The sequence below is a fragment of the Temnothorax americanus genome, unplaced genomic scaffold (genome assembly GCF_048541705.1).
Source record: "Temnothorax americanus isolate GAGA-0224 unplaced genomic scaffold, ASM4854170v1 Scaffold59, whole genome shotgun sequence".
NCBI lineage: Eukaryota > Metazoa > Arthropoda > Insecta > Hymenoptera > Formicidae > Temnothorax > Temnothorax americanus.
Genome location: NW_027509741.1, coordinates 898019 through 910282, shown reverse-complemented (window position 1 = coordinate 910282; position 12264 = coordinate 898019). Strand labels below are relative to the sequence as shown.

Below are 12264 nucleotides of genomic sequence, written 5' to 3'. Positions count from 1 at the left end.
GAACCGTCGTGAGACATGTTAGTTTTTTACCTACTGATACCAGTCAGTGCGTAGTACCTGCTCAAGTACGAGAGGAACCGCAGGTTCGGACATTTGGTTTTCGCACTCTTTCGAGGGCCGTGGTGCGAAGCTACCACTCCGTGGGATTTGGCCCTGAAACGCCTCTAATGGCCGTCTCCTCTCTAGTCCAAGGTGGCAATGATATCTCTAGGAGTCTCGGGATTCAACAGCTCCACAAGTGACCACTACTAGGCGGCCGGTCCCTTAAACGGAGACCCGGTCGTCGCAACGAGCCCGGTTTGCCGTACGGCGCCTCTGCCCGTCGTCGGGATCTCCCCGCTTACACTGCACGGCGTCTAACGTCGAAACATGATTTTTTCGGTCGCGAGGTTCGATGTCGATACTCGGAATCGTCGTAGACGACTTAGGTAACCTGGCGGGGTGTTGTAATCCGGTAGAGCAGTTACCACGCTGCGATCTGTTGATACTCAGCCCTCGCTTGGGGTTCTTCTTGTCGGTTAGACGAGACCCCCGCCCACAACTCGAGAGAGTTTAGTTTTGCTCGCTCGACGGCAAAAGCTAACACGCCAGCGCGGGGACTTGAAATACTTCGGCCCCGTCGGACGCCGGAATGTCACGACCGCGAGCGAAAGCAACACGCCGCGCGGGACTTGGAAATAATTCGGCCCCGTACGGCGCCGGAGGTACACCGCGAGCGAAAGCAACACTCCACTCTCCGCGAGCGGATTGTGTATATTTTAGACACGTCACACCCCACTCACACCAACACCGCACACGCACGCAATATTTGAATTTCCCCGTGCATTTTGCCTAGGGAGGTAACGACCGCGAACGAAAGCAACCCCCAGAAGGAAGGTATAAGAGTAGTGCATAGTTGAAACAAGGAGGGGAAGACGTAAAGGTAAAGGAGTGGTGGTTGAACAACTATAGTAACAGCAGGAAGAGGGGGTATGGAAAAAAGGAAAAAGGAGAAGGAGAGGGAAAAGGAGGAGTATAGAGTGAAGAGGAAAGAAAGGGTGAATGAGAAGGGAAGGTTGGACGGGGAGGCGAGCAAGTGTTGGATGAAGTAATTCAAAGAAAATGGGGGATATAAGGGAGATAAAGAATAAGGAGCTAATAGTCATGAGGTCAGAGGAGAGATGTGAGCTGGAAAAGTGTTAAAAGGGGAATTAAGTATAGAAAAAAAGAGCGGTCTCCGAGGAAGGCCGAAATTAAAGGCGGAGTAGGGGAGTTGGATGGAATGCGGGAGTAAGAATGAGAAGGCAATATGGTAGAGTGTGGACATAAATGAGGCGGAGAGGGGGAAGAGGACGCAGGCGTGGTGGAGTAATAAAAGGGAAGGTGATAAAAAAAGGGAGAGAAGGAGGGAGCTAGGGACAGGGAATCAAAAGGGGGAAGTCTGGCGTAGAAAACGACGGCAGATAAAGTGAAACAGTAGGTGAGGGAGGACAGCAGACGTCGGACAATGGAAGGGGTCGATTAGGTATAAGAGAAAAAAAGGGGGATAGAGGATGGGAGATATGAAAACTACAGGGGGAAGGAGCGTAAAACGGTGGGGCAGGAGTCGCGTGGATAAGCGCGAACAAAGGGGGGAATGGTCAAGGCGAGCGAAAGCAACACGCCGCGCGGGACTTGAAAATAATTCGGCCCCGTACGGACGCCGGAGGTCACGACCGCGAGCGAAAGCAACACGCCGCGCGGGACTTGGAAATAATTCGGCCCCGTACGGACGCCGGAGGTAACGACCGCGAGCGAAAGCAACACGCCGCGCGTCGTGTGGGGATAGTTTGGACACGTCACACCCACACGCACGCACACACACGCACACGCACGCATATTTGAATTTCCGTGCATTTGCCCTAGCGGAGGTAACGACCGCGAGCGAAAGCAACACGCCGCGCGGGACTTGAAAATAATTCGGCCCCGTACGGACGCCGGAGGTCACGACCGCGAGCGAAAGCAACACGCCGCGCGGGACTTGGAAATAATTCGGCCCGTACGGACGCCGGAGGTAACGACCGCGAGCGAAAGCAACACGCCGCGAGCGGACTGTGTATATTTTAGACACGTCACACCCACACGCACGCACACACACGCACACGCACGCATATTTGAATTTCCGTGCATTTGCCCTAGCGGAGGTAACGACCGCGAGCGAAAGCAACACGCCGCGCGGGACTTGGAAATAATTCGGCCCCGTACGGACGCCGGAGGTCACGACCGCGAGCGAAAGCAACACGCCGCGCGGGACTTGGAAATAATTCGGCCCGTACGGACGCCGTGGAGGGCGACCGCGAGCGAAAGCAACACGCCGCGAGCGGACTGTGTATATTTTAGACACGTCACACCCACACGCACGCACACACACGCACACGCACGCATATTTGAATTTCCGTGCATTTGCCCTAGCGGAGGTAACGACCGCGAGCGAAAGCAACACGCCGCGCGGGACTTGGAAATAATTCGGCCCCGTACGGACGCCGGAGGTCACGACCGCGAGCGAAAGCAACACGCCGCGCGGGACTTGGAAATAATTCGGCCCCGTACGGACGCCGGAGGTAACGACCGCGAGCGAAAGCAACACGCCGCGAGCGGATTGTGTATATTTTAGACACGTCACACCCACACGCACGCACACACACGCACACGCACGCATATTTGAATTTCCGTGCATTTGCCCTAGCGGAGGTAACGACCGCGAGCGAAAGCAACACGCCGCGCGGGACTTTGAAATAATTCGGCCCCGTACGGACGCCGGAGGTAACGACCGCGAGCGAAAGCAACACGCCGCGAGCGGATTGTGTATATTTTAGACACGTCACACCCACACGCACGCACACACACGCACACGCACGCATATTTGAATTTCCGTGCATTTGCCCTAGCGGAGGGAACGACCGCGAGCGAAAGCAACACGCCGCGCGGGACTTGAAAATAATTCGGCCCCGTACGGACGCCGGAGGTCACGACCGCGAGCGAAAGCAACACGCCGCGCGGGACTTGGAAATAATTCGGCCCGTACGGACGCCGGAGGTAACGACCGCGAGCGAAAGCAACACGCCGCGAGAGGACTGTGTATATTTTAGACACGTCACACCCACACGCACGCACACACACGCACACGCACGCATATTTGAATTTCCGTGCATTTGCCCTAGCGGAGGTAACGACCGCGAGCGAAAGCAACACGCCGCGCGGGACTTGGAAATAATTCGGCCCGTACGGACGCCGGAGGTAACGACCGCGAGCGAAAGCAACACGCCGCGCGAAAGTTTGTATAATTTTGGATTTTACACACACAAAAATACAATAGGTAAACGTCAAAAGTGAAGTGCCGATGGTCTCGAAATTTCGTCACCGGCGCCCGTAAGCGGCCGTGCGTAAGACCGTGCGTCGCCGACCGCTCGGCCGGCCGGTTGGGTACTATAAGAGGCGCGGTGCGCTCGGCGAGCCGAGCGACTCGAGCGACTCGAGCGACCCGAACGATACGTAACGGACGTGCGAACGCGTTTCAAGCGTTTCGCTCGGTTCGTACGAACTTTTTTTTATACGAACACAGCATTGCCACGAGTCGGTGTCGAAAGACCGAATGGCTCATATGTGGCGCGCACGTGTAGTGTTGGTCGCGCGATCTTCCCTCGTTCTTGGACGAACGTGAGTGGATGTATCGCCCGCGCTTACCGAACATCAACTTCACGGATGCGAGTGACGAAAGAAAATCGTTTCGCGCGATTTCTCTTCCCGCTTACTTGTACGCCTTAGCGAAATTTTTACCACACGCAACGCGCGCTCCCAAAGCGTGCGTTTGCGACGCAAGTTCCTCGACGTCTCAGCATCGCATCGTCGATCTAGCGTCAGGGTTGGGCGGCTATACGCCGCTATTATGGGAGAATGAGAACGAAAAGTATATTGTGATCTTTTATATATATATATTGTGTGAAACACACACACAGCACACGGAGTGTCGTCGACCGGCTTGAAAAGCCGGCGGCAGTAACACGACACACGACTCTCTAAAGAGAGAGTCGGATCTGCGCCCGTTCGTCCGCTCGCGCGTGCGATTGCTTACCAAGTCATCGCACGAGACACACGGACGTTCGGGCGCGTGTCGCGCGATCGTCGCGACCGAACGAACACGAAGCTCCCTGGTTGATCCTGCCAGTAGTCATATGCTTGTCTCAAAGATTAAGCCATGCATGTCTCAGTGCATGCCGAATTAAGGTGAAACCGCGAATGGCTCATTAAATCAGTTATGGTTCATTAGATTGTACCCACATTTACTTGGATAACTGTGGTAATTCTAGAGCTAATACATGCAAAACAGAGTCCCGACCAGTGATGGAAGGGACGCTTTTATTAGATCAAAACCAATCGGTGGCGCGCGGTCTCCGTGCGTCCACCGTTTCATTTGGTGACTCTGAATAACTTTGTGCTGATCGCACGGTCTTAGCACCGGCGACGCATCTTTCAAATGTCTGCCTTATCAACTGTCGATGGTAGGTTCTGCGCCTACCATGGTTGTAACGGGTAACGGGGAATCAGGGTTCGATTCCGGAGAGGGAGCCTGAGAAACGGCTACCACATCCAAGGAAGGCAGCAGGCGCGCAAATTACCCACTCCCGGCACGGGGAGGTAGTGACGAAAAATAACGATACGGGACTCATCCGAGGCCCCGTAATCGGAATGAGTACACTTTAAATCCTTTAACGAGGATCCATTGGAGGGCAAGTCTGGTGCCAGCAGCCGCGGTAATTCCAGCTCCAATAGCGTATATTAAAGTTGTTGCGGTTAAAAAGCTCGTAGTTGAATCTGTGTCGCACACCGTCGGTTCACCGCTCGCGGTGTTTAACTGGCGTGATGTGGGACGTCCTACCGGTGGGCTTAGCCCCGCGAGGGGCGGCCCAACTAATATCCCGTCGCGGTGCTCTTTACTGAGTGTCGAGTCGGGCCGGTACGTTTACTTTGAACAAATTAGAGTGCTTAAAGCAGGCTATCCTCGCCTGAATACTGCGTGCATGGAATAATGGAATAGGACCTCGGTTCTATTTTGTTGGTTTTCGGAACCCCGAGGTAATGATTAATAGGGACAGATGGGGGCATTCGTATTGCGACGTTAGAGGTGAAATTCTTGGATCGTCGCAAGACGGACAGAAGCGAAAGCATTTGCCAAAAATGTTTTCATTAATCAAGAACGAAAGTTAGAGGTTCGAAGGCGATCAGATACCGCCCTAGTTCTAACCATAAACGATGCCAGCTAGCGATCCGCCGAAGTTCCTCCGATGACTCGGCGGGCAGCTTCCGGGAAACCAAAGCTTTTGGGTTCCGGCGGAAGTATGGTTGCAAAGCTGAAACTTAAAGGAATTGACGGAAGGGCCACCACCAGGAGTGAGCCTGGGCTTAATTTGACTCAACACGGGAAACCCTCACCAGGCCAGAACACCGGAAGGATTGACAATTGATCAGCTCTTTTCTTGATTCGTTGGTGTGGTGCATGGCGTTTTAGTGGTGGAGCGATTTTGTCTGGTTAATCCGATCGAACGAAGACTCTAGCCTGCTAAATAGGGCTACTTAATGTTTCGTCGAAGGGCCCCCGTTTTCGCGGCCGTCGGGTTTTTATCTACCAACGTACACACAAATCTTCTTAGAGGGACAGGCGGCTTCTAGCCGCACGAGATTGGCAATAACCAGTCGTGATCCCTTAGATGTTCTGGGCCGCCACGCGCGCTACACTGTAGAATCAGGTGTTGTTCCCTGCCGAAGGCCCGGGTAACCCGCTGGAAACCTCCTTCGGCTACGGTGATTGGGGCTTGAAATTGGTTCCCCATCGAACGAGGCATTCCCAGTAAGCCGCGAGTCCATAATCTCGCGTTGATTACGTCCCTGCCCTTTGTCACACCGCCCGTTCGCCTACCGATTGAATGGATTAGTGAGGTCTTCTATGGTGCGCGGCCTGCGTTCGGCAATTGCCGATGTTGCCGTAAGATTACCAACTTGATCATTTTTAGGAAGTAAAAAAGTCGTAACAAGTTTCCGTATGTGAACCTGCGGAAGGATCATTAAACGTTTACGGAGGTCCCATCACCGGACTGGACAGTTAACCAGATAGAGGAAAAAAACTTACCTTCCGAAGGATGCGATGATGTCTCGAACGCGCGCGCCACACTCGCGTGTTCGACGCCTTCGGTGGGGGGGCGGGCCCGGGGGTGGGACCATACGGTGGGCCCGAGCACGTTTTGGGGTTACTCTTGGACCGTTTGAAACACGGACCAAGGGGGTTTTTTAAACATGTACGCGAGTCATTGGGACTTGAGGAGATACTAAAGGCGTAAGGGGAAAGTGAAGGTGGGCCCTGGTTGTCGCCCGAGGGAGGAGGGCCCCCGTGCGATGCGGTCCGCACTCCCGGGGGCGTCTCGTTCTCATCGCGAGAAGAGGCGCACCCAGAGGTACCGTTGGGACCCGAAAGATGGTGAACTATGCCTGGTCAGGACGAAGTCGGGGGAAACCTGATGGAGGTCCGTAGCGATTTGAGTGCAAATCGATCGTCGGAACTGGGTATGGGGGGCGAAAGACTAATCGAACCATCTAGTAGCGGGTTTCCCTCCGAAGTTTCCCTCAGGATAGCGGGCAACTCGGCCGTTCCGCACGGAACGCGGCGGAGTCTCATCTGGAAAAGCGAATGATTAGGGGCCCTTTGGGGCCGAAACGCCCTCAACCTATTCTCAAACTTTAAATGGGTGAGATCTCTGGCTTCTTGAATTATGAAGCCACGAGCATCTTCTTGACGGATCAGAGTGCCAAGTGGGCCATTTTTGGTAAGCAGAACTGGCGCTGTGGGATGAACCAAACGCAGAGTTAAGGCGCCCAACTCGACGCTCAGGGACACCATGAAAGGGCTTTGGGTTTGCTTAAGACAGCAGGACGGTGGCCATGGAAGTCGGAATCGCTAAGGAGTGTGTAACAACTCACTCCCGAAGCAACTAGCCCTGAAAATGGATGGCGCTGAAAGCGTCGAGCCATACCTGCCGTCAGCGGCAAGGGGGCGGTCGTCGGCCGGTGGTTCGGAGTTCGCTTCTTGCCGCGCCGGCGCCGCCACGAAGCCCTGAAGAGTAGGAGGGTCGCGGCGGTGGTGCGCAGAAGGGTCTGGGGGGCGAGCCTGCCGGAGCCGCCGTCGGTGCAGATCTTGGTGGTAGTAGGGAAAACTCCAGCGAGGCCTGGAGGATGACGTGGAGAAGGGTTTCGTGTGAACAGCCGTTGCACACGAGTCAGTCGATCCTAAGCCTAGGAGAAATCCTATGTCAATGACGGCGTACGATATTTGAGTGTTGTTTTTTGCGCTCACGGGGGGGACAACACACACACAGTGTGGGTTTTTTGTGTGACCCGTTGAGTTTAGAGACGAGAGACACACCCGTCGGGCGAAAGGGAATCCGGTTCCTATTCCGGAACCCGGCAGCGGAACCGCATTTCAATTCGGGCCCTCGGGAAGGTTCGTCGGGGTAACCCAAAATGACCTGGAGACGCCGTCGGGAGATCCGGGAAGAGTTTCTTTTCTGTATAAGCGTTCGAGTTCCCCGGAAAACCTCAGCAGGGAGATAGGGTTGGAACGCGAAGGCACCGCAGTTGCGGCGGGGGGCCGGATCTTCCCCTGGACCTTGAAAATCCAGGAGAGGGCCACGTGAGGTGGGCGCGCCGGTTCGTACCCAATCCGCAGCAGGTCTCCAAGGTAAAGAGCCTTAGTCGATAGACTAATGTAGGTAAGGGAAGTCGGCAAATTTGGGTCCGTAACTTTGGAATAAGGATTGGCTCGAGGAGGGGGGCGTGTCGGGCTTGGTCGGGAAGCGGGTTTGGCTGAGTGCCGGGCCTGGGCGAGGTGAACCGATCGGGTTCTCGCGCCGGTCCGGGGAAACCGAGCTCGGTCCCGTGCCTTGGCCCCCCGCGGATCTTCTTTCTGCGAGGCTTCCGTGGCGGCGCGAGTCGTCGTGGTCGTCCTCTTCGGCCGCCATTCAAACGCTCAGCTCAGAACTTTGGGACGGACTAGGGGAAACCGACTGTCTAAAATTTAAAACAAAGCATTTCGATGGCCTCGCGGGTGTGAGCAAGTGATTTCTGCCCAGTGGAAATTCCTGTCCTGTCTCATTTCGTATTTTTAATCAACAAATCGATCACTTCTAAGATTCGACTCGCAGTTGTCGCTGACAAAGCGTGGCGATCTGTGCTGAGGCGCTGACGAAGAGTGTGGCGATCCAGTACTTTCGCTGCCGAAAGCGTGGCGATTACGGGGTTGATTCTTGGGGGTCGTAATAATCACTGTCACCTTTGGGATTCCGACTCGCAGTTTCCGCCGACAAAGCGTGGCGATCTGTGCTGGGGCACTGATGAAGAGTGTGGCGATCCAGTACTTTTGCTGCCGAAAGCGTGGCGATTACGGAGTTAGTTTCCAGAAAAAGACAATAATCTCGACAAATTCCCGAAAGTGAATTTGACCTCTACGCTAACGATCTGAGCGCTGACGAAGAGTGTGGCGAGCAGAGGGTGTGGCAGATTAGTTTTGAGCGCTGCCGAAGAGTGTGGCGAGCTTAAAATTCATTTTCATGAACGCGGCTGAATGACGAAGAAAGGAGGTAGGCGCGTTTGTATTAAACGAATCAGATTCCAGATCAAGCAAGCAGTGATTTCTAATCAAGACCCTCTCCCCTTCCTCCAACAATTGCAACAATTAGAAAACGCACTCCTCTTTAAACCTATTCCTGTCGATTTCGACGTTGATTATCTTAATTATAACCAAATAAATAAAGCTCCAATCCTCGTTAACATACGTATAAACTCAGATATCTTTTTGGTCCCGAATAATAAATATAATAATAATATCCTTCACACGACTTGTCCAAATCTTTGGTAAATTGCTTAAATGCATTGACCAAAAAAACGGACGAACTATAACAGTCAGAACGTGACAAATACAAATGTTATCAAAGTTATAGTATATACACCTTATTAAGATTTAATAAACAGAAAATAATCTTTAGATTAAAAATTTATGTCTTATGCCCGTTTCTACCAATTTGTGGTTAACTACGGTTTAGTGAAACTTTGGTTAAAATTAACTTTCAGTTTAATATTGATTGGTTTCTACGAGTAAACTATCCGGAACGTTTAGCTAAACTTATAACATGTTTGATATAACTCTGAAAGCATTAGAATGTAGAACGTTGATTGGTCCAATAATCGTTCTAACGGAACTGTGATTACTGTGGTTTAGGATTATCGCGTAAAAGTCACGGTCGGTCTCGCTCCGCGTGTACTTGGCGCGAGACACTACCGTGTCTCTTGATTAGGTTAGGAGAATCATATCTTGTCAAACGAAGAAGTGTATAATTAATAAAATGAATGCAGCAAAATTAAGTGTGCAACGGAAACGTGCCCAAAATTTTTCCGAAAAGGAAAAACTAATTTTAACAGAAATAGTATTAAAGTATAAAAATATAATAGAAAATAAAAGAACTGACGGAGTAACCTCAAAAGATAAAGAAAAATGTTGGAAGGTAATAGAAAATAATTACAATAGTACATCTTCTTCAACTGAATTTAGAAGTGCGAAAGTTCTCAAAAGTTGTTGGGAGAATCTTAAAAAAAAGACACGAAAATTTTTCGCTGATGAAAGGATACAATTATATAAAACAGGCAAGTAAAATGTTGGTTGATATTTTGGTGTAAAACTATAGAGATATTACATATCAAAATAATTATTTCATAATTTGTAGAAGTATATAATTGTTTACAAGTAATAAGTAAGTATAATGTATATTGTAATAAGTAAGTTATGATTGAAAAACTAGGTGGAGGACCTTGTGAATCCCAAACAGATATAGTGCTGGAACGTGTACGAGACATTATTAAACCTTCTGTTGAAGGTATTAAAAGTGATTTTGATTGTGATGCTATAGAAGGTAAAATATATACGTATAAAATATATGCACAGTATAAAGCAATGTTACGATTCTTTCTTATTTTAAAGCTCATTAAAATGAACGATATTGTAACTTTTGCTAGCTAGTAATATGTGAAAAAGCTGAGAATATGTTAAATTATATTTATGTATATTATACAGATGTTTATACAGATCAAAGCACAAATAATGCATGCAAGATACCTACAAAGACAAATTCATGCGAGACGTCATCAGATTCTATTGAAATGGACGAGTGGCTTCCAGTTGATGACAATGACAATGATCAAGATGATGTTCTACTTGTAAGAGATGTAATAAATATTAAAATATATTATATTGTATACTATATATATATATATATATATATATATATATATATATATATATGTTTGTAAAAGGGCAGGTTTCGGGACCAAAGCATAAGCATTGCGGCAGTTTTCAGGACTTCTGGCAGTTTTCAGGTCAGTCTTGAAAATGGTGGCAATAAGAAGGTAGTTTTCAAGACAGTCCTGCATTCTGCCTATATATTAATTTTATGATTATTTCAATAAAAGTATGATATTGATGAATATTTTAACAGTATAATAAACTAATTTAAATAATTTTTAATTGAATTACATATTAAACTCACTATAAATGTGATATATATATTTTATATAACTACAAGGCACTTTTCAAGACTGTCCTGAAACCTACCGGCATAAATATTATATGATATATATCTAAAACAAGTTTTCGATATATATCGGGAAACGGCTGCGGCCTCCTGCCGAGTTGCGGCGACTTCGAGGGGTGAAGGGATGGACACGGGTTAAACTGTGTCTGTCCCTTCACTTCTGATCGGAGGGATGGTCCGTTCACCGCGTAGACGTGTGCCCCGCATTGCACGTTGTTGCTCCCGAACGAATCGGCTCGAAGCCCGCGTCGAATCATGGGTGTTCCTGACTGAAGGCCTGAAGGGAGGCGGATAACCGTCGGGGCGTCGCAGGCGGCATGAACCGGGGGGTTCATGTCAACTATTGCACGCGACTCTCCCGAGCTGGGGAGGCGGAGCGGTGTAACCCCGTTTCGCCTCCAGGTTTTTCGGTAAATCAGGGGGTTCTTCTGACCCCTTGGGCGTGGGCGTGAAAAGCGCGTGGCAGTGAAGCTTTTCCGAAGCAATGCGAATAGCGTACCGGCTCAAGGGAGTTCTAGCATGCCGAGGGTGGCCACAGTACGGTTTTAGCCGGTAAGAGTCCGGGCATAACCCTTACCCCGGGGTCAAGGGTATCCATAAAAATTTCTCTACTTAAAAAAAACACCATTGTAAATTTTTTTGCAAATTAACGAAAAATGAGGTTTGTACAATATTTTTCACGGAGTTACGACGCACACGTACACGCATACGTACACACTGGACAAAATACGACCAGCAATCTTTCCGAAATGCTCATCGGGTAATGTTTAATTACCCGGTTCAATTATCGGTTTTTGTCCAATTACCGCCAGCATTACCCCAGGATACATCACTATTTCAGGAAGTATCGTTTATTTAAATATTTTTTAACCAGACAAAAATGCAGTTTAGTGACATTCTTAGCGATACTCCAATACAATAGGTCTTTCTTATTTTCAGTGACACATCGATTTCCATAACTTTGGCATAAACTTTAGTATCATGGTATTTCTTGCAAAATCTCCGTCAATGCTGTGAAAGAGGTCTTTAACAATGCAAATTGTTGTTTCTGCATTCTTAAGGCAATTTGCTGCTTAATACTTTATGCTTAATACGGTTTGTGTACTCATCTCATGAGACCTGATAAAATTTCTATTGTATATATAAACTCTAATATTTTATTTATTAATTTAACATTATTCAACATCTATTTCAGATATAATAGAACTGAGAGCGACATATTCTATGCATATGCAATAGTTTGGAGAGCAGACCTGTTATCAACCACCAAAAAAGAATTTATTAACAAAGCACGAGATTTTTTTAAGCGAGAGTACCTATATTATTATCGTCTCCGCTATTAGAATCCTGTGAAATGTTATGAAAATCTCAACACTCATTCATTTCTCTTTTGGACTTTCCAGGAGTTTTTTACTGTCCAAGCATACTTTCCATACAATTCCATTTACTGTGCAGTACAAGCAATATAAAGTATGTAGTATGATTTAATGTGTCACATAGGAACAAGGCAACACCATGTATGAAATATTTATAACATAGAATTAATAGCTTAAGTTATATGATACTTTTACTAACATATGCGTGTATACGTTTTTTATGAAAATTTTTTGAATAGTAT

At 48.8% G+C, this 12264-nt stretch overlaps 1 protein-coding gene across 1 annotated transcript; it reads left to right on the top strand.

Moving 5' to 3' along the window:
* Positions 1–9061: 9061 nt before the first annotated feature.
* LOC143904858 (myb/SANT-like DNA-binding domain-containing protein 3) lies at positions 9062–11847 on the top strand. Its single transcript, XM_077419819.1, has 4 exons — positions 9062–9702; positions 9858–9968; positions 10130–10308; positions 11842–11847. The coding sequence occupies exons 1-4, from the start codon at positions 9405–9407 to the stop codon at positions 11845–11847; spliced, it is 594 nt and encodes a 197-aa protein (XP_077275945.1). The 5' UTR covers positions 9062–9404.
* The last annotated feature ends 417 nt before the right edge of the window (positions 11848–12264 follow it).

Bases quoted from the DNA above. Each gene is read 5' to 3' on its own strand.
- LOC143904858 (XM_077419819.1), top strand. From the start codon at position 9,405: ATGAATGCAGCAAAATTAAGTGTGCAACGGAAACGTGCCCAAAATTTT. The intron at 9,703-9,857 runs GCAAGTAAAATG...TTGAAAAACTAG, and splicing joins GATACAATTATATAAAACAG to GTGGAGGACCTTGTGAATCC. The intron at 9,969-10,129 runs GTAAAATATATA...TATATTATACAG, and splicing joins TGATTGTGATGCTATAGAAG to ATGTTTATACAGATCAAAGC.